The 21387-nt window shown below is 43.2% G+C and overlaps 1 protein-coding gene across 1 annotated transcript in view; it reads right to left on the bottom strand.

Annotated features, from left to right (window-relative positions):
- Positions 1–19811, bottom strand: part of GABBR2 (gamma-aminobutyric acid type B receptor subunit 2) — a 447388-nt gene extending 427577 nt beyond the window's left edge. Inside the window, exon 1 of the mRNA XM_056485688.1 lies at positions 19296–19811. Within this exon, the coding sequence (XP_056341663.1) occupies positions 19296–19610 (315 nt within the window). The 5' untranslated portion in view covers positions 19611–19811. The remainder of the gene's footprint in view (positions 1–19295) is intronic.
- Positions 19812–21387: the final 1576 nt, after the last annotated feature.

Here is a 21387-nt window from a genome sequence, read left to right on the forward strand (position 1 = left end):
AGGCTCCCTTTATACTTCACAAAAAAAAAAAAGAGGCTTTCTCTAGTATATCATCCTTTTTATCTTAAAAATAGTCACCTAAAATAGGTTAGATGAATTTTCCCACATAGAACTGCCTACTCCTTGATCACACAAGAACCCTGGCACACTAGCTGAGGGAAGATATCCCCAGCCCACACTTCCAAACCCAGGTCAGATGAAGACCAAAGCCCTTCTGGCCCTGGACATGCCTGGGAACATCCCCATTCACAGCTCCAAACCCCTCTGCTGTGCTGTCACCCCTCATTGGATTCATCAACCAACTCCTCTGCTCAAATTCCTTATGGCTCAGAAGCAGTAACAGGAAAACAAAAATGCCAAGCCCAAGTAATTTTTCTCACACCAGATGTCTGCATGTACAGCACTCATATGGGTAAGGTGCATTAAACACAGCAGTTTCAAAGGCCTGAAATAAATGAAAGGTGACACTAAGAAGACAGAGTAAAAAGACAGAATTACATCAGTGAATAAAGACTGAGTCGTTTGGGGCCAAAAGTTAAGAAAAGCTACATGTCTTTCCACTATATGAGAAGTAGCTCAAATAACATTTAGAAAGGGTTAACATAAGGCAACTGTGCACCCCTTGTACAACTCTGAACCCCTGCTGTACTGGAAAGTGAAACATTAGAATAAAACTGAAACTGGAAACCTTTTATGACAGTAGTTTTAAAAGGAATTTAGCCAGGCTTATCATAATTTTTTTCTTAAGTATATGATCTGGAAAACAAAGAGATATTGCCAGGAATCACAATTACAACTTTTTTGGGTTGAAAAATATAGACAACATAACACTTTTCTTCCTGTTTTCAGTTAGACTTTTCCTATCAATAGGGATAGTGGTATGAAAATTTAGGAAAGCTAAAATTAGCATTTTGACATGTATTTTATGGTTCACAATTTTCATGCCTACAATACTGTACTGAGAAACTGCATTCTCAGAGGCAAACTAGAATATCTTGTTCATGTGAATGCTAGATGTCAAAAACTGATTTACTAAGTGCAGGGTCTTTTATTAACTTCCTAGGTCACCAGCTTACAGAAGTTTTCAAACTCTCAAGTTTACAAAATGGGATGCTTTTAATGGGATGCTATGCCTGTCTTGGCAAACTGTTTCATGAGGCATCCCAGAGTGTAGGAATGTGCAAGGTGGAGTTACACATCAGATGAAATGAGTGGCACACATGAAAACCAGTAGCAGTTCTGTCTTATTTATGGAATAATGCTGGCAATGTACCCTAACATAATTTAAAAAAGTCTATGCTTTTAAGTAATTAATGTACTTGTACAACACAAAACCCGTGTAATGCTTCAGTTCATTGCATCTTAAGCCTGAAGGAGGATTTTTTTCTTGTTTAGGTAGGATAAGTAAACCAGCATGCCTTGGAATTTTCACGTCAGAAATTGCTTATCAATGTCACTTTCAGTGACTGTTCCACTGCTGGGTTCTAGGGGGCTGGGGGGTTGCATTTGTTTAATAAGAACAAAAATATATGCCTTTACATGAGCTAACACATAGCTATCATGTTATTGTATCATTCCATTAGAAAGGAATCCGTTTAACAGCAAAGAAAAGACAACCGGCTTTTAAGTCAGACTGGGATATGTTGTAGCACTCCTGTCAGAAATAATATACATTAGGATAGACTCAGCCAAGTGTCAACTAGCAATCTGAGTGCAAATCAGCACTACTCAGAAAATCCCAGTGGTAAAGAATATTTGTTTGCCCAGGCCATGCCCTAATTGCAGCTCATAAACCTTTCTTGTTAACACCATTCTAATACAGCCCTGGTTTTGCATCCCTTTAACTGGCTAGTAAGTCAGAAAACTAGGTAAGAATAGAAAAATATCTTTGAAGAACCAACATACTGTTCTTTACACAACAGTAAAACTATTTTTAGACCTGCTTAAGCCTGTAAGAATCCACCAGGCTGATCACCCTGAGGACAGCATGGAAGGAGACACTCCAGATGTCAGCCATACGGTGAAAGACAGAAATAAAGTGATACTCAGACAGCTCAATTATACCTGCCTGCCCACCCCCATGGGTGAAAATCTCAAGGGCATCATTTCCCCTGCTGCACTAAAAGCTGCTCCATGGCTGGGTTCACAAATCTGCAGAAGGCAGCTTTTCTGCCTTTCCACATCCTTTGTCCAGCATTTCAAGGGTTTGAGCTCTCCACACAAGCTAGGTTCAGCCCTCCTTCAATTAGAGGCAGGGAAACACACCTCCCCAAGCTGCCACTGCCTGGGCTGGCTGGAACAGAGAGATACATCAGTCCTGTTAACACTGTCCTTCTGGTATAAATAAATAAACATTGCAGACATAGATGAACCATTTGATGGATAAGCAGCCATTTACCGAACTACAAGATCATTTTCATTTGCTTGCTTTTCATTCTTAGTGAATATTTAATGTGGGGTGGGTTTTTTTTTGTTTTGTTTTTTGTTTGGTTGGTTTTTTTACGTGAAAGTGCTGTATCATGAGTTTTCAAGGAAGTCTCACTTAAAAGGAATTGATAACACAGTAATTAGGAAAAGCACATTTGATCACGGGAGACCTGGAGACATCAGTTCAAAGAGAGCATTCCATTCTCAGCCACCAGGTTACAAAGTACTCTGCTGAAGAAATTTTCCCAAAGGCTCCTGATTGAAACAGCTTCATTTAATACAAAGAATTCAGACAGCTCTTGAAGGAATCCTCCCCTTGTCTCTTGATTACCACTCACATTCTGGAATAATGACAGCTTAATTAGTTGAAATAAAACCGTAGCAAAGCCAAAGACTGAACACCCTGCACAAAACATCCTACCTTTGGGCAGGGCAGCAGTAAGGTTCAAAACTTCAGGGGCTCATGGCAGAGCACAACTCTCCTCCCTTTGCTCATGAATGAAGCTACAACACTGTTTTCAAGCTCTGTGCATCATCATATATTGAGTCATGATTTCTTTCCATTTTTTTATTTCAGCAAAAGCAACAAGTACTTTTAGACATAACTTTTCTGTCTTCCTAGTGAACGATGCTCAAAAGACAATTATCTGTCCCCCTCATGGCAGACCTTGCATCCAAAAAGTCAAGTATCCCTATTTTCTACTTGAAAGGAAGCTAATCCAAAGGTTGTATAAGGTCACATATGGCAAGGCTAGGCTCACAGCATTAAAAAAACAGAATCAGCTCTCTTGCATTCATACTGTCCCTGAGAAACAATTAAATACAAGGACCTCAGCAGTGTGTCTGTAATCAGTACTTAAAACTCAAGAGTGTGTACTCTATTCTCAGAATCAGGAAGAAAAACCAGAAATTTTAAAGATCCACATTCTGTTAATCCCTTACAAATCACCATGACACATCTTTTGCCAGGGGTTAATTAAAAATACAATTATAAATTACTTCAATATTTTAATTCAAGTTGAGAGGTCAGTGCAACAGAGCTGAAGTTCGGCAATTCAAATCCACTGAATATTTATGTGGGGAAAAATATTTTGGAGTTGCTCCTAAACTGCAAACTAAGTAAACACAATTAGCAAATAAACATCCACCTCCACAAAACTGCCCATAGCCCAGCCAAAACACAATCTGAGTAAATAAAAGTAGGTTTTAATTGCTGTACACCTAAACTCATATCCACAATTTCCACTTATTTAAGCTGAAATGTAACTGAAATGTTAATCTTTTTACATGAGAAACTAAGAAATACATGTTTTTCAGGACTGCATTTCTATAATTACATTTCCAATAAGAACATACTGACAAACTAATAAAACAGTGAATTGTATCAAAAGTAATTCACAAGACAGGCAGTTTCTTAATGAGAACATGCAGTTGATGCATTTGTTTTCCATTATTAAACATGGAGGCAATCCTCAAGTAATTTTATAGCATATGGGATCATGTTTGTTATATGTTAAGCACTTCAAGAATTATACATAAGTGCTTATGAACCAAATGCACTATTAAAATTACATTCTAATTTCTCCCTTGGCTAATTTTCTAGAGTTTCAAAAGAAGACATATAATACCTTCTTCCCATTATATAATGCAGCACAACTGTTATTGGCGTAATAATGTCAAATTTTAATAACTTCATCGTAACAGTACATTCCACATTTAAAGATTTATAGATAAGCAAACATGGTGAGACACATTACTTTGCAACTTCAAAATATTAAGCAGCCTGTAAGTGTGTATGAATCTGAGGGCATCTGCCTCACCACATGCTTCTGATGTGGGAAACAGAAATTCCTATCAGTGACAATCCCCTTAAGAATATGTTTAAGGTCCCAGATCACCCTGATGTGTGAGCTCCTCCTCTTAATTTTGTCACAATTCTTCTGGCCAGACTAGAAGACAGGCTTTAAAAACAGATTGCCTTAATTTCTGTACAGAAGATGAAGAGATATCACTATTCTAGAAGCTTCTCTCAAATCTGAAATTGTTGCAAAAACAGATATTATCTCAATATATCCAGCTTCTCAGAACCTTCATCTCTCATATCAGCCTTTAATTTTTCCCTTAAACTGGCAAGCAAAGCTCTACACCACCACCCTTCTCTGACAGCACAGCACAGGCTGCTCTCCTGCTCATGCAGAACAGAAAGAGATAGACAGTGACCTATAAAGCTGTCACTGTGGAAAGCTGCAAGAGCAAGATGCAGAAGACAGTGCAGAAGAATAGAGTGACTTGGCAAGCCATGGATTTGGGAATCACTTTCTGGTACCTCAAACACTGCTCAAGAGTCATAGGTGTTTGCCAATCCCCATAATTCACACATTGTTTTTTCCTGCTTCTAGCACCAGTAGGGCAAATTGCACTGCAAGATCCACATCCCAGTCAGGCATCCACCCAAGAGCCCAAGCACTGCTGGGCAGCCACATTTGCTCTGTTCCAGCAGAGCAGGGTTTGCCAGGAAGGGCTCAGTCACAAGCATTCTGAAGTGTGCTCACAGAGGGGCTCAGACACTGCACACTCTACGCCTACACCCATTTACCTGCGTGTCATGGAATGATATCTGGAGCTCATAGTTCTTCAGCATCCATCTATGCTTGTACAAATGTTTCAAGGCCAAATGGACTGCAGGCAGCACATCTGCTGTCAGGTTTTTCTGACCAATCAGGCAGCTGTTGGGTAAGAGCCCGAGAAGAGAGAGGCGAGTCCGATTCAGCTCCTCAGAGCACCTGATTATCAGTAACACAAACAGCATCACAGTGTCCAGCTTCCAGCTCCAGAAAACCATCTTTTTTGATGCTTTTCTTGTTTTCCTTTCTCTTGCCCAGCAGCCCACATCCCCTGAAGAGAAGGCCTTAGATTCCCTGGCTGCCCCACATTTTGCAGCTTTCCTCTGCTCCAGTCACCTATGTCCCTCTAAGAAAGCAGCTAATTGTTATTAAAGGATAAAGACCTCTCTGCGACTGGCTTTTCCAATTTGGACAGTAATCCAGCTCACAGCAGTGCTGTGAATCAATACTTCACAAGAATTATCTCTAGGCAAATTGCTCTGCCAAGTCTAATTTTAAACATGTGTCATTTTAAACATTCTGTAGGAGAAATATTCAACCATAGGTGACAAATCAATACACGAACTCATATGATTCCTTTGAAAATAGATATTCTAGGGCTTGATCAAAGTTGCATACAGCAACCTGTATGCCATTGGGTCAGAAGATTGCCTTAGTTTGTTTTATCTTGCACAAATACATTTACTATTGGTTTCATACACATCAAACAGAGAATATGAAGTCTTGCATATCAATAATATTTTATATACTTCTAGTGCAAAAGCTGCATCAGTTCAAAGCTGTACAGTTCTGTATCAGTTCTTCCTGGTTCTGCTTTTTGTTAGAAACCCTGTGCTTCCCTTGAAATCAGTGGTAGTTGTGAGCAAATTTAGCATTCAGGCCTGCTCCTCCCATCCACAGGCACATAGCTTTTGACAGGCATTTCACATATTGTTGTAGCTAGCTAAGTAATTTCAACACACTTTTTGCAGTTTTACAAGTAACATGCCAGGCTACGAAATGGAATGGATGCTGCACACACAGAAATGCAGAGAAAACAGTAATGCTGGAGAAAATCTTCCCTGCTGCTAATCAGAACTCACCAGGGTGAGAAGGGATCATAGACAGGATAACCACACCACAGGAGAAGGTGCACCTCTGCTCCCCTGGACTTGCAGCATCTTCCCTCCCCTTTCACACAGCAGTGCCACTGTTCTCTGGGGGCAGCCACATGGGTGACCCCTCTTCTCCATCCAAGCAGCCATCCCCATCCCCATCCCCATCCCACACCTACTGGAATGCTGTCATAGGCAAGGGAAGGAAACACAGGGACCAAGCCTAGGGGCACGGAGAGGAAGGAAATCTGGGAGATGCTTGCTTCTCCCAGTAGGAAAAAAGCTCTGATTTTCAGCAAGTCTCATTATGCATGCAGGTGGAAAGCAAATTGCTTCACTGCCTTGTGGAAATTCAAGGTTTCAAAAGAATTCCCTGTGCCAAGCTGGGATGGAAACCCGAAACCTCAAAGGTTTTCGTGACTCAATAATCTGAAAGGAAAACAAATGGAAGGGCTCATAAGCAGAAGGTTAATTTGGTATAAATCAAATTTGAAATTATATGTTCAGAGCTTGGCAATTTATTTTGTGAATGGCTGACATTTAAAAAAAAAAGAAAGCATTAGTTTGCTGCAGAAAGTCAGGTTAGCTTGTCTAATTTTAATTTTAAAAACACAGCATTCCAGGTCAAAAAATTATTCTGAAGCTGACATGCAACTAAAAAGTTTTTTACAGAAAATCTCCACATAAATTCTATTTATAAACATTCTAATTTATAATTATGATATATATGCCACATGACACAAGAGCATGGAAGTAAATAGATAAATAAAAATTAAAAGGAGCAAAATAATAATGTATAAATAAGGAAAAAATGTCTACCTTGGGCCCAGCAAATAGCTCCAAGCAGGGGATACACTCAATTAATCACTACTGTCCACAGAGACCCATCTGCCAACATACCTGTGCAACTGGATGGACAAGAAAAGAGCCCAATGCATTCTTGTACACAAGCACAAGGTGAAATAGAAATACCCCTGCTCAGAGTGGAGAAAAAGCCTTGCATAACCTTTGCTTTTTTCCATCATCACTGCCCACATTCAGAAAGCAGCAAGGCTGTGTGGAGCCTTTTGTGTGGGGAAGGAGACACTGGTTTTCTTCTTGTACAAGGCTATGGCCAAATCAAATGCAGCAAGACCAAAAATTATTATGGATATTTCCTGGACCTAGAAATTTAACACATTGTCTGGGCACAACACTAAGTAGGAAGCACACTCTCACAGCACAATCTGCATAGCAACAACTTAACACAATCACTTAATAGGTATTTTCCATTCCTAAGCCTCATGATTCTATAATGTGATTACTGAAAACACATTTTTAAAACATTTTTTTCAACTTAAGATGAAATTCTTTCCAGAGCAGAGGGCCAGTATGGGCCAAGATGTTGCTTAAATCCCATTTAATGCCTTTATTGGAGGCTTAAATGGGATTTTGTTGATGAATGGACCAGCCTTCCTTACCAGCATTATTTCAGCATTGACTACACTAATGAAGAGAAGTGGAAAGCAGGCATTCATGCTGCCAACCCTCAGCAGCTAGGGTGCTCTGAGCTGCTCTTCCTCCTCTGCCCAAATCTCACCAGCTAACTGAGAGCGTGGGGCCCCACTGAGTCATAGCTTTGGCTCATGGGTAGGTAACAAAAAAATGTGGTTTCACTGTCCACTACCCTCTTCAGTATTCATAAAGACACAAATCTGCCACCACACCCCACTGAGCTCCTGTTGCTTAGCCAGTGCCTTTAAATTCATAAGAGGGCAATAGCAAATCAGAGGCCATGAAATTATTTTCAGCACCATATGGATGAACACACATTTAAGGGACCTTATTCTATAGACCCATGAAGACACACCTAATTCTACAGATCCATGACCAGCTTCAACCCAAACCAGTCTTTTTCTCTTCTGGTGCTACTTCTGTGTGTCCTCAGCATGGCTGCATTTAACCCATGCCTGGCAAAGGAGCAAACAAGATTTTGAGCTACAGCAGCCTCCTGTCCTGAAAACTGTGCTTCCTGACAGAAACATTTAACTATCTAACCAGACAACTGTTTCTTATATAGTATTTTTATTGCTGACTAATCCTGTAAAACTTGCATCAAAAGCCCATGTGTTTTCATTTTTATGAATAAAATATCTATATATGCCATGCTCATGATTGATCATACAGATATAATCTTCATTTTCAGAATAGCATCTCCTGAGGATTAATACCTATAAAAGCATATAACTAAGCCTCTGTTGCACATTTGAAGATAGTCTTTCAAGTGAGTTTGCCCAACACCCTCAAAATTTACTACTAAAATATAGCAGCGGTGAAATTTTAAGATGATAAATCAACTCATTGCATCTTACATCCACTTCTCAAATGCAAAGTTTTAGAAATAGCACTAATGTGAAATTTTGAAACTTGATTTCAATTTTCAACTTGATTTCAAAGAAAAAGAAGGCCATTTGACTTGAAACACTGCCTTCCACACTGTTTTGGGGCATTTACCAAAGGTCAATCACTGTTGTTGGGTACATTAAAGTAGCTTTTGCAAGATTTAGCTGAAAAACTTAGGACAGAGCTGGTGACCAGATGACTCACTGTTGGCATCTCCTTTGTGAGTTCCACACAAACTGAGTAATATTCAGAAAGGGAAACTGTAGGAGGAAATTGTGCTCCCTGGTAGAAGCACAATCCCTGAGAACTTAAAAATAGAAAAAACCCCAAACACCTGGCATAAATGTGTTGTCCATAGCCAGTACTTTCCAAAGGCAAAAGGAGAAATCTTTTCAGTGTTGCCCTCTTTGCCACATTATCCTCTAATTTCACAGCATTTAAAATTCAGTTCTCAATCCCCTGATCAGTATTTCTGAACTGTAAATCACTTAAACAGTTATTAGTTCATGTAAAAGCTTGATTACAGACTGTATTAACTGTGTTAAAGGCTGGCTATATATTTAAGCTATATGTCACCTCATGCCTCCCACACACAGCTTCCTCCCCCTTGAGTAACACCCAGTAACATTTATAGGATGTTCTAATCCCAGCCTCACATGTTCATTTTTTTCAGAGCAGGTTATCATTCACCCCTTCTTGTCCCACGTGTCTCTGCTCTTGTTGCCTAATCACTCTGTGTAATTAGAGCACAGAGTACTTGCATATCCTAGGAAACCTTGGTAATGTATTGTACTGTGGATGGCAAATCCTGTCCTGACCAAGCCTCTACCTACTGCCAAGAGCAGCTTCACTATCAAGACACTACTGTCTGCTTTAACATGTCTCAACTTTTTAAGTAGTTGCTATCCAGATTTGCTTGTAGCTAGAGAGATTCACTTTGAGAGAGCAAATGAAAATTTAGTTTTGCCTCAAACCCTAGTGTCACTCCTTGTGTGTAGGCTGAAAATCTCTCTGCCTCCTTTTCCTCTTTCCCAGCAGTGCAACACAAAGATCAAATTAATTTCCTCCATTCTGAACAGAAGGCTTGAAGAAAAGAGATAAAATTACTTCTATATACAGCAACGGTGAGATTACTCCTGAAGTAATAGATGAAACTCTAGTGGCAGTACTTTGAGAATGAAGATGACAAACTGCAAAGATTGAGAAGAAAGACACAAGAACATAAAACACTGAGGGAAAAAATCCAAAATCAGCAATTCATTCTATGTAGCTCAATGTTCAGAGGTGGCTTAATCTGTAACTTGCCCTAAAGTGGGTGAAAGAGTGATTTCTAATAATACCGAACTTTTGAGCAGTTAAGGAAAACACAGTTTCTACCTTTCTGTAAACTATTCCCTTTTAATGAAATAACCTTTGTTAGATCTGGTAAAAAAATATGTTTGCTGCTGTAATTACAGTGAGGGCTTCTGCTGACATTGAGATAACACCTCCTGATACCCACCAGAGACACAATAGTGCCAGCCATATAAACCTGCCTTGAGTAACAAGGCCCTAGGGACATAACACTCCCACCATGTCACTCCTTTTGTTTACTTCATACAAGCTGTTATTTTTGCCAAGGTCAAGCACACCATTTTCAAATATGTGTTAATTATAAAAATGACTACTTTTCGATTTTATGTCTTTTTTAAAATACCCATACCTTGCATATTTCTCAGCTACAAGATCCTTGAGGTGTAATAATCTAATTTTAAAATATATTTAATACAATATACCATTGATCCTGAAAGGATTTCTATCCAAAGACTGAGTGAAATCAGCATTTTATTCCACCAGGCAATTTGAAATTGTAAAGCAAGTAACGATGAGTGTCTTTGCTCTTAATTGAAAGTGGCAATTCTAGGTCTCCTCCTCATAGAAGCACTGCATTTTCATAGGTGGGCTGGCTTTCTAAAGTGCTGAGCATTCAGCAATTCCCACTGTTGTTGACAGAAAATGCAAATCACTCCGCGCTTTTGGAAAGCAAATCTTTAGTTCAGGGACCTAACTAGAAACTCTTAAAAAACCAAAACAAAACAAAACAAAAGTTTTGTGGAGCTGATAGCATTAGCATGCTTCACAGCAAAAAAATGAGAGGCAGAAGGGAGCTTGGCTAAGTTTAAAGATGCAAAAGTTTTTGTATCACTCTATATACAGGCAGCTATTGGAACTTAGATTTATTTTGCTACATCACACAAAGTCTTGCTGCCACTAGCACATCCCTCCAGATTAGATTCTCACCAACAACATAGAATTTTGTCCTGCTTCCAAATTTTAGAAAGGGAGAAAGTAGATAGGGAAAAAAAAGAGGAAGTTGGCTTTCTCTCTTGATCAGCCTCCTGTAAATTATTAATAATTCGGGCTTGCCAAATTCACAGGGGGAAATAGAAAGTAAAACCCAAAGTGCTTTTACAGAACTTCAAAATTATATGGAAGAAAAACACACAGCTTAATATTTTTTTTACCATATGTATACACTACAGTGTACCTACATGGTGCTGGTAAGATAAACATGAGTTCAAATCTGGATGACAACGCTTGAAAAATGTTATGTGTTGCATTTTATACCACACTAAGTGTTAGTCTGTCAAAAATGGTGCCTTCATATAAAGATAGTAAAGAAAGAGATTTATTCTTTGCTAGAAAAACACTTAATTCCCTGTGAAAACAGGAGCAGTAAACAGTGGAAAGGAAGTTAATTAGCATCCCAAAAGGGGCCTCTTACTACTCCCTGGAGGTTTTGGATGTAAAATGGTTACTTAGACACCTATTGTGTGTATGAATCTTCACATAACTCTGTAGTTCAACGAAGCTGCAGCAGAAGCTGAGGCCTACCCTAGATAAATGGCAAATTAGAATACATAACTCCTTTAAGGACTTAAATATTCAACAAGCAGATTCTTTTAGAGATATGTGGTGGTGATTGTTTGATAAATAAAAGAGATTATGGAAATAACTTAATCAGACAGACACAATATGTTCCTCTGACGGGGATTGTGGCAAAAAAGGGTCTTATAAAAAAGGTGGAGGGTAAAGGAGAAAATCAGCTCAGCCAAGGATTCAAAGGTGGTTCTGCAGAACCATTTACTCAACAACAGAGCACAGGAGCCTGGCAGACCCAGCTTGCAAAGATACGAGGTTTTCACATAAAGTCTGTGACAATCTGACAAAGTGAAGAAGTCTTCTGATTCCATCAGGATCCAATCTATCAGAGTCCTTCATACAAGGAAAGGATCCCCTAGACAGCCCTAAAATCAGAAAGCTTTGATCCCCCTCTTTTGCTGGTGGCATCAAGAACCTGTAGCTAGTAAGGTATTGTAGGGAGGGTGGTGTATGTAAAAAAAAATTTGAGCTGCTACTCTCATAGCCTCAGCAACTGCAGGGTCAGCAGAGTTTAAGCTGAAAATAACAATGGACCTTTAAAGGGATTTCAAGCAAATCACAGAAAAAAGTTGTCCAGGGACAAGGATTTTGGAGGATCCTTAAGACAAGATCGAAAGGTTTTCTGAAGTCCATATTCTAGTTTGCAGCAGAGTGGGCAGAAATCCCCAGCTGAAATACATGGTCTGTATTGTAAAATGTGGATAATCCTAATGGTCCTCTGATCTTAGAACTCATCAATTATTTAAGGAAAGTACCATGGCCATAGTAGGAAACCTAAGTTTTCTAATCCTATCACTCAAAGTGGTGATGCTCACATTAAAGCAATTAGTCCATTATCTGGGTCTTCATCTCTCAGAAGCCTCAGTAACAATGATTTGGACAACCCTGCTGAATTAGCCCCTATATTCATCATTCTTTGTGGGTATAGTTTTCAGGCAGAAGGTGGATATCTGTCTTTAATTTGTTAGCTTTCCTCTTCACATTTGAGAAAACTTGCTTGAAAAATAAAATGGATAAAATTGTCAGAAATAAAGGCTGATGATAATGAAAAATTAATGGCACAGAAATTGAGCATCAATCACTGACTTAGCAATGAGATTACATGGCTATTCCATCACAAGGGGGGAAAAAAGAAATAAAAGTGTTTGCCAGTCAGTATGTCCCATTTCCACTCAGCAGGCAGTATCAAGCAGTCCCCAAATCCATCAGATCTTGCCCACAGCAAAAGCCTTTGCAAACAGAGAAATCCCTGCTTAGCAAAGAAGGCATCCCTTAAGTGTCAGTGGCATGGCAAGAGGAGACACAGGGTGACTGAAGACATGTTCCACCTGTTCCCAGGGGCACCACCTTCTTTAGGTCATAGCAATGGTGTAGCTGGATGAGCTGCTTCAGGAGTCAGGCTGCTGGGCCATTAATGCTGGAGCCCAAGAACCACAAAAGCACTGCAAATCTCATTTCTAGCTCAGCTAGACCCACAAATCAGAGAACAGTGCATCTGGCTGCTGAAAACTTTGAGGCTCTGCCACTGATTTCGTTCCAAGATTCCTAGTACAAAAATAAATTTGAAAAAATGTGATGTATGTGCACTGTACCATCTCAGTTTGGAATCTCACAGTCTGAAATAGGCTTCCAGGGATATATGGGGCTGCTGTGTATTAACAGGCATCTCCACAAGATTGAGTCATAGCTGTGCTCGCTGATCTCAGTACACACCTCTGCTAACTCCAGCTGCCCCAAAAATTATCCAAGTCAAAAGGAATCGTGGGGGTTTTCCTCTGTTAACTTCCACCACTTGATTCCCTGAGCCAGATCTCTGCATGCAGTGGTTCAACCCTTCCTAAGGAAAAGTATCTCCTTTCCTGTCATAGCAATGGTCTCCACTTGAGTTTTCATGAAAGACCTGTTTGGTTCCCAGATTCTACAATTTGCTCAAAGGCATTATTCTTCTGCCTTATGCCACGGGAACATCCACACAGCAATGAAATTGAAAGCAAACAAAGCTTGATATGCACAGGTATCATCATACTCAGATTATTAATGCAAGATGGTGTTTTGCAGCCTTGATATGCAATGCTATTTATGATGTCATTCCAAACAGTTACATGCATTTAATTAAAACAATGTAAACAGAGTATCAACAACTTTCTTTGTGAACGCCATCATTAAATCTCTCTCATCTAGCTTCTTCCTCTGGTTTCCTCTGGCAAATATTTTCTTCACAGTTATCACCAGGATATTACACCCCATCTTTTCCATGAACTTGAGTAATTAACTCTGGCTGATAACCTTATAAGAGGACAGGGCCTTTCTACTCTTTCTTCTAATGCAAATAGATACTACTTCCTAGATTTATTCAAAGAATTAGTTTTTCCATGCTGATGGAGCATGTTTGGCATTTGAATCAAAAGATTCCATAACAGTGTGTTTTGCAGTATGCATAGGATAAGTTATACAAGAAATTGCAAGACATATGCCAGAAACTGGCTTTAATCTCTTAGCAGAGATATTTAGAGGATATACATTCTGCAGGTCTGGGATCTGCACCCAGAGGAGTGGGTGCAGTGAATACATGATTTCTCTCCTCTCCCCACCCACATCCTAACATCAGCAGAGAAGCCAGCATAGAATTAACATAAACACTTAACTTTTCGATTATTCCCTCCAAGTTTACAGAACTCTAAAGCAAAAGGAGGTTATGTCGTAAACAGAGTCATGTTACACGGAAGTCAGAGGGGGCACTGACTATTTAAAGAAGTGTGTCCCTTCCCAGCAGAGTGTCACCAGCAGAGCAGACAGTGACTGTCACCATACAGGCAGCGTAGTACATTTTAATGCCTCACTCTCTGCAAATATCAGACAGCACAAGCACTCAGTAATATTTAAAAGGTAAGAAATTACCCAAGTACCTCAGCATGTGCCAGACACATGCTCAACTGATGATACAAGAACAAATGTCTACCAGCTCTGTCTGCTGTAAACTGGACTCTCTTTCAGACCCTGACATCTCCTGTGTATTCAGCTGTTGCCCTCAGATGACCACAGCACCACCTTACCTGTCCCACCAAGAGCACTCCAGAAATCAAAATAAGGCTCCAGATAATTTAGTGCCCAGGGCATTCACAAACATGACAGGGCTCAGCCCCAGAGACCCCACTTGACTTTGGTACATCATGCTTCCTCTTGCAAATCCAGGCACTCTTGGGACTTGGATTGATGCCTCCTAGGACAGAGGGCCTAACCAGCACATCACATGCACTTCCTTAGGGGTGGGGGTGCCCCTGCCCAGCCCTGTTACAGTAATGGTGAGGTTTTTCAAACAGCACCAGCAGCTGTTTGTCCCCCTGAGGACCACCATGAGGAGCTCCAGGGGACAGACACCTTACTCTGTACCACTGACACAAACCTGCTCTACTGTTTCCAGGATGTGTTCCCTACACTTAGCAAAAGGGAATAGTTCTCTTACTTCCACTTATGGGAACGAGACATGAGTGGATTTTGTTGACACCACTCATGACTGGACTTTATGGAAGAGGCATCATTATTTGGTGGCTCAGGGTCCTTTAAAACCTAGAATAGCTGGAAGGAATGACTCAGGTGCACAGCCTTTCTCAAGCTTTGAGAGTTTTACTGAAAACACATGCACTTTTTTTAGTAAAAAAGAAGAAGGAAACAAAGTCGACACATACTACACCTAGACTGTAATTTCTTGTCAGTTAAATTAGGAAAGGCACTTTCTACTTAGTTACAAAATAGAAAAAGGCCAATATGTATCAAATATCAATAAACTCAGGTTTCCTTCAGATTTTGTGGAGTCCTGTGCATTTTTCAGAGCACACCCCTTTATGCCAACCTGCTATTTAAAGGTATTAGAATGTATTATTTTACAAAGATGAGATTATATCATGATTACCACAAGGTATTTGTTGTAGTTAGAAAAAATTAAATAATCTCATCCATCCAGTACAAATATCCTTTCCTCTTTGTGATAATATACCCACTTACTTCAGGAAGACTGTTTTTTCTAGCTTGTCAAGACTCACTTTGATCTTCAGAAACAGTGCTTTCTTGACTATATATGTTTAGATTCAAAACAAACTCATACTGTCTGTGCACCACTTCCAGCACTGCTCCTACAAGAAATCAGAAAATCCAGTGCATATTTGAGGGAAGATGTCAAGATGTAGAAGGACAGATATCCAACCTCCGTTAACTTCTCTTGCCTTCTTCCACAATGCCTCTTCCTCCAGTTACTATATGGACCATATATATTATATGGTCAGTTTTTGCCTGATGCAAATCAAATACTGTTGGAATTGATAACAGGGTGCACTAGAATGATTAATATATTTTAGGGTTATTCTGCTTTTTTCCTTCAGGGTGCTTAAACTGAAATCATCTTTCCTGATTATTGTGTATCTTGAGCTATACCTAGTGTTTGTAGAGGCTTTTCTTTCATTATTTTGCAAAATAATTGCTTGCTTTTTCAACTAAGTAAAGCTAAAATCACAGGGATGGAAAAAAAAAAAAAAAAAAAAAAAAAAAAAAAAAAAAAAAAAAAAAAAAAAAGCTATTGTATCACGGTTGTTGATCTGAAGCCATAAACTATCAAGCACCCTTAACTTCTAGGACTTGGTCCAAGGGCCGCTGGAATCAGTGCATTACTGCCATCAATTTCAATGGGGTTTGGATGAGACTCTTTAGAGATGATCACTTTATAAATTCTTGAGTTTCTAAAATAACACAATTATGAAATTTTGCCCAAGAGTCTCATCTAGAGAGAGACTCCCACTCTCATTGAAATGAGCAGCGCAAAGTAAAGTCACTCAGACCAGAGTTCTGCAAATGCCTACATTTGAGCTTTGTTTTATTGGCTGAGCTGCATAGGAATGCTCACATAGATAAAGACATGCCCATGAGGTAGCAAAACAGCCTGGATCAGGATCACACTCCAAGCATATTTAAAGATAAAAAAATACCCAAAATAGAAGCCTCTACATTTCTGTATGTGATGTAACCTGTGGCCATATTTCATAACAAAGATGTGATTCACACAATCTCGACTGAGACGTAAACTAAACACTGTACTTAAGAGCTTAATTCAATTTAAATGCTTTGAAAAACACTAGAGCTGCTGCTCATGTCCTCAAAGGTTAACGAGTTCAAGTGCTGACAAACAGCAGTTGACCCTAGAAGGCACACTGCAGCCCTTCAGATGTCTGGTCAGAAAGCAAAGGCATTATAGTACTTCCTTATACAACCAGAAATATCAAGCCAGCTAGAATATTCAGTTCAATCCTGACAGAATGAACCTGAGTGCATAATAATTTTTTTTTTTTTTAAATCTAGTCTGGTTCTTTTCATTATTGTTTTTCACAAACACTTAGTTAAAGCATTACAGAAAATTGCAATGCAAGAATCAGACTGCAACAATGGGGGATTTTGGAGATACACAAGGGAGAATACACGAGTTAGTAAATCACTGCCATACATTTCCTAAGCATTATAAATACACTGCAATTATTTCTCAAGCTATTAAAAAATCCCATGTGTTCAAGGCTCTACATTCTCTCTTTCAAGAGCCAACAATGTCACGAGCACCACCTGTGAAGCCCGGAGAGGGAGAACTACTCCCTGGTCTCTGATTATGCAATGATAAGGATCCAGGCATATCTATTTATTGGCAGCCTCAGAAAATAGGCTGAGAATCAAGTGGGCATGATGAGCCAGCTACCTTCCTGCTTACCCTAAGTGCCCCGAAGGAAAAAGGTAATGTCTGAAGCGAGTGAAAAAGTTTGTGCTGCCATTAGGTATTTAATGGCTGTTCCAGGCATTAGTCTATTCTGTTTGAGTGCAGTCAATCTAGCACTCTTCATGGACACTAACTTATTTACTTATCACTATTAAGCATGCAATAATGATCCAACAGTACTCCAAACATATACATTCGCCTGACTTAGCATTCCATAACCATCCATTTATTAATTGCTTAAAAGCATTCAAAGCAACACAGCAAGCTGGCAACATGACCCTGATTTCTTATGTCCCTGGAGTACAAAACAGTAAAAATGCAATTTTTAAGAAACTGATACTCATTCCAGAACAAACAGAGTAATTTTTTCCAGAATATTTTAATGATAACTGTCTAGTTCAGAACCCAAAATCTCTTCTAAGAACGTCACAATATTTTGCAGCACCTTATTGATTAAGATGTGAAGAAGGGACATCCTGCCTAGGCTTCTCTAATTCCTATGCATATGTTATTTTTATAATAATTCTATCCAAGGGAAGAACTAATATAGAATAATGTAATGAAAACAGGATTAGGAGAACTGTGATTTTTTTCCTAACATGCATCTCACTTTATGAGACAGGTAATGCCATTCAGAAAATCCCCCATAATTCTTTTCATTACAATTGCAGAGTTCCCTGAGATTCATTTTTTTTAAGGAAACTAGCAGCTACTCTAGGCTGATCTTGCCTGCATTCCCTGTCAGTATCTAGTCTTGTTCACACAACACAACACGATGGCAGCCTGCTTCTTCCTAAGTGACATCTTCAGCAGTATTGCCCTCCATGCATTTCTGCTCAGAGATACAAAAAAAAAAAATTTCAAAAAGCCCACTATGAAAAATTTATGTCAATAAAAAGCAGCCACCCTGGAAGAGAGGCCTTAGGTAGTCATTTCAGAGGCGGAAACACTGTCACGAAGCAGTACAGCCTGTCATTGCTGCTCTCAGCTCGTTTCCCCCGGACCCTGAGAACCGAAGGGGAGCAGACAGGGGCTTCCTTAAATTACAGCCGGGAAGATTTTCAGCAGTCACTTGCTTTACCGGGGGCTGTCTTGGAAGCGAGCCCCGGCCGCCAGCATTACACAAGAAGCGACTGCCATCTTCAGGGGAGCCCCGGTACCGGAGCCGCGCGTATCCTCCGCGAGCACACAGGTACTGAAGTTGTGACAGAAACCAAAGGCAGTTGTGGGGGGTGGTAGTGGCCACCAACTCGACAAAGCCCTCGCCTCGCTCCCTGCCCCTCTCTCCCGGGTAAAAGGAGTGTGTTTCCTCGCCCAGCCCCTCTCCCAGCCGGCAGCGCTCCGGAACGGGGACAGGCATCCCGCCGGGCTGGCGGCGCTCCGCGGGGACCGGCGCTGCAAATTTAGTTCTTGCCGAGAAGCGAACGCCTCCGCTCCCCGCCGCCCGCCCGCCACGCACCCCCGGGCGAGCGCTCGGCCGGAGGGCAGGGACGGGGAAACTCGGCGAAACCCGGCGAGAGCCTCCCCGCCTCGTCCTGGAGCCGCGGCTGCCATCGCTGCCCTTCGCGTCCCGCCGCCGCACGGGATGAGCCGGGCTGGCAGCGCGATCCCGTTGGCGGAGCGGGGGAGCGGAGCGCCCGGCGTGCATCTGTTGCTGAGCGGGTGGCGGCTGGCACAGGGATGCGGCCGCGGCTTCGCTGGGCGAGGCAGCTTTCCTCCCACCGGTGTACGTGCGTGCCAAGGGCAGCGCATCCCGGCCACCGCCACCGCCGAGCACCCCCGCCGCCCGGGCACTCGTCCGGGCCCACCCCCGCGCAGAACGCCTCCCGGACCGGGGCGCTCCTGGGGCGGCGGGGCGAGCCCCAGCCGCCGGGGCAGCCGCTCCCGATGATACCGGGCGGGCAGGACCCGGCCCGCCGGCTCCCCGTCCTCCCCCTGGGCCGCCGGTCCCCGCACATCTGCCCGCGGCCCCGCCGGCAGCCGCAGCCCCGGCCCCGCGTCCGCGCTGCCCTTGCGCCCCGGCACCCGCAGCGCCCCGGGACTGGGCGGCGGCGCCTCCCCCTGCCCCGGCGGCGCGGGGCCCGCGGCCGTCCCTACCTCCGTGTCGTAGAGCCGCAGGTCCAGGAAATAGGGGTTGAGCAGGGACTCGTTGCGGATCTGATCCATGGCCAGCTGCACGGCGGGCAGCACTCCCCGGCCGATCCTGCTCTTCTGGTCCTCCTCGGACTGGCTGAGCGGCATCAAGCCCATGATGGAGATCGGCGTGGTGGCGTTGGGGGGCAGCCCGGCCGCCCCCCGGGAGCTGCCCCGCGGCCAGCCCCAGCCCGGCGGCGCCCAGCCCAGGCACAGGAGCAGCAGTAGCATGGCAGGGTTGGAGGTGGCAGCGGCCGGTCTCCGCGGAGAGGGATGCATGCTGCTGGATGGGGAGGAGGAGGAGGAGGAGGACTGAGGGTGGGGGAACGGGCTGAGCGGCGGAAAAGAGCCGAGCCCCTCTCAGTCTGGGCGCATCCCCCGGCGGCAGAAGCCAAGGCGGGAGGAAAAGGTCTGCTTCTCTCCGCTTCCTCGGGAGCCTCGGGGTCTCCTCTCTCTTCCCCCCACCCCCCCTCCCCTCCCCTGGCAATAATCCTTCTGGCAATGGCGCCTACTCCTTCCCAGGTCTGCCAGCTGCAACCACCAGGAGCAATAAATAAATAAATAACCACCACCACGCACACACAGACACGCTCCCCACCACCCTCCTCCGCTCTCCCCGGCGGCACAGCAAGGGAGCGGGACCTGCCTCTGCCTCCCCGGCAGCTCTCCCCCCTCTCCGCTCAGGGAGGGACAGCACCTCTCAGGCGCGGGGGTGGGAGCCGGGCAGCCCTCATTGAACACCTCCTTCCTTCCTCCTCCTCCTCCTCCTCCTCCTCCAAAAGGGTGAAGAGGGGAAAAAAAAAAAAAAAAAAAAAAAAAAAAGGGATGCTCCGGCAGAAAACGCCGAAGAGCAAAAAGCCCCCCCTAGAGCCGGGGAGGCGGAGGAGGGCGCCGAGCCGGGGCGGGGGTGCTAGTGCCGCATTCCGCGGAGCCGGGGCAGCCCCCGCCAGGTGCCGCCTGCGCCCTTGCTGCGGCTCGGGCAGAGCGGAGAGCGCGGCGGGGCCGGGCCGGGCCGAGCTCCCCTTCACGGCACCGGCGCTCGCCGCCCGCGGGCCGGGCACCTTCCGCGGGCGGAGCTGCGAGGCGCTGCCCAGGGCGGGCAGGGGAGGCTGAGCCCCACGCGCGACCCGCCCGGCACACGCGGCACGCAAACACGCTGACCGCGCTCCCACTCGGGCTCGCACCCCGCACACGCACACGCGCAGCCGGCCCGGGCCACGGCAGCGCTGCGGCACGCAGCAGCGGGGCGTTTCGCTGGAGCAGAACTCGTGGGTTTGTTTGGTTTAAAAAAAAAAAAAACGGCTGCTTTTTCCCGCAGAATTGGCGGATTTTTGGGAGCCTGACACCGCTCGGATTACCAGGAAAAAAAAATAGGGAAAAAAAGAAAAAATTAAGGCTGCGGCAGGGCTCTGAGCTCCCCTGAGGGCTGTCACAAACCTGTGAATAGCCTGTGGGAATCGAGCCCTGTCCACGCCAAGTAGTTGTCCTCACATCTCAGGGGCTGTGGGGCATGTCCCATAGACAGCTCATGGCTTTTTGCGTTGCTCCCAGGCTATCCTGCCATCCCAGGGAACACGTTCACACTGCCCACCCACATCCGTGGTCTGCAGAGTCCCAGAGCAGCAGTTCACTGATCTGTTTCATCTCAGGTAGATCCCACACAGGAGGTGGTACAGGCAAAATGAGAAACTTTTCTTAACCTTGCCTTAGGAACCCCACTTTCTATACATATTCATAAATTTCCTGAGGTCACTCCGAGCAAACCTTTGAAGATCAACCTAATAAATTTAATTTACATTACACAGCAATGGCAGAACGTCTGCAATAATTTGTAAAGAATTTTCATGTATTAATACATTCTAAGATTGTAAGATCTGACCTTGGGCTACAAGTCCTCAACCAGTTATTCTATAACACTAGTTGCATTACAGCCTTTCACTCAGAATGACATCCAGCAGTGTTGACTTTACAGTATCAGTAATAAAGAGCCCATCACATCTCTTGATAAATCATTTCAATCATTAATTAATTTCCTAAAAGGTGCATTTCATATTCA

The sequence above is a fragment of the Oenanthe melanoleuca genome, chromosome 2, assembly GCF_029582105.1.
Source record: "Oenanthe melanoleuca isolate GR-GAL-2019-014 chromosome 2, OMel1.0, whole genome shotgun sequence".
NCBI lineage: Eukaryota > Metazoa > Chordata > Aves > Passeriformes > Muscicapidae > Oenanthe > Oenanthe melanoleuca.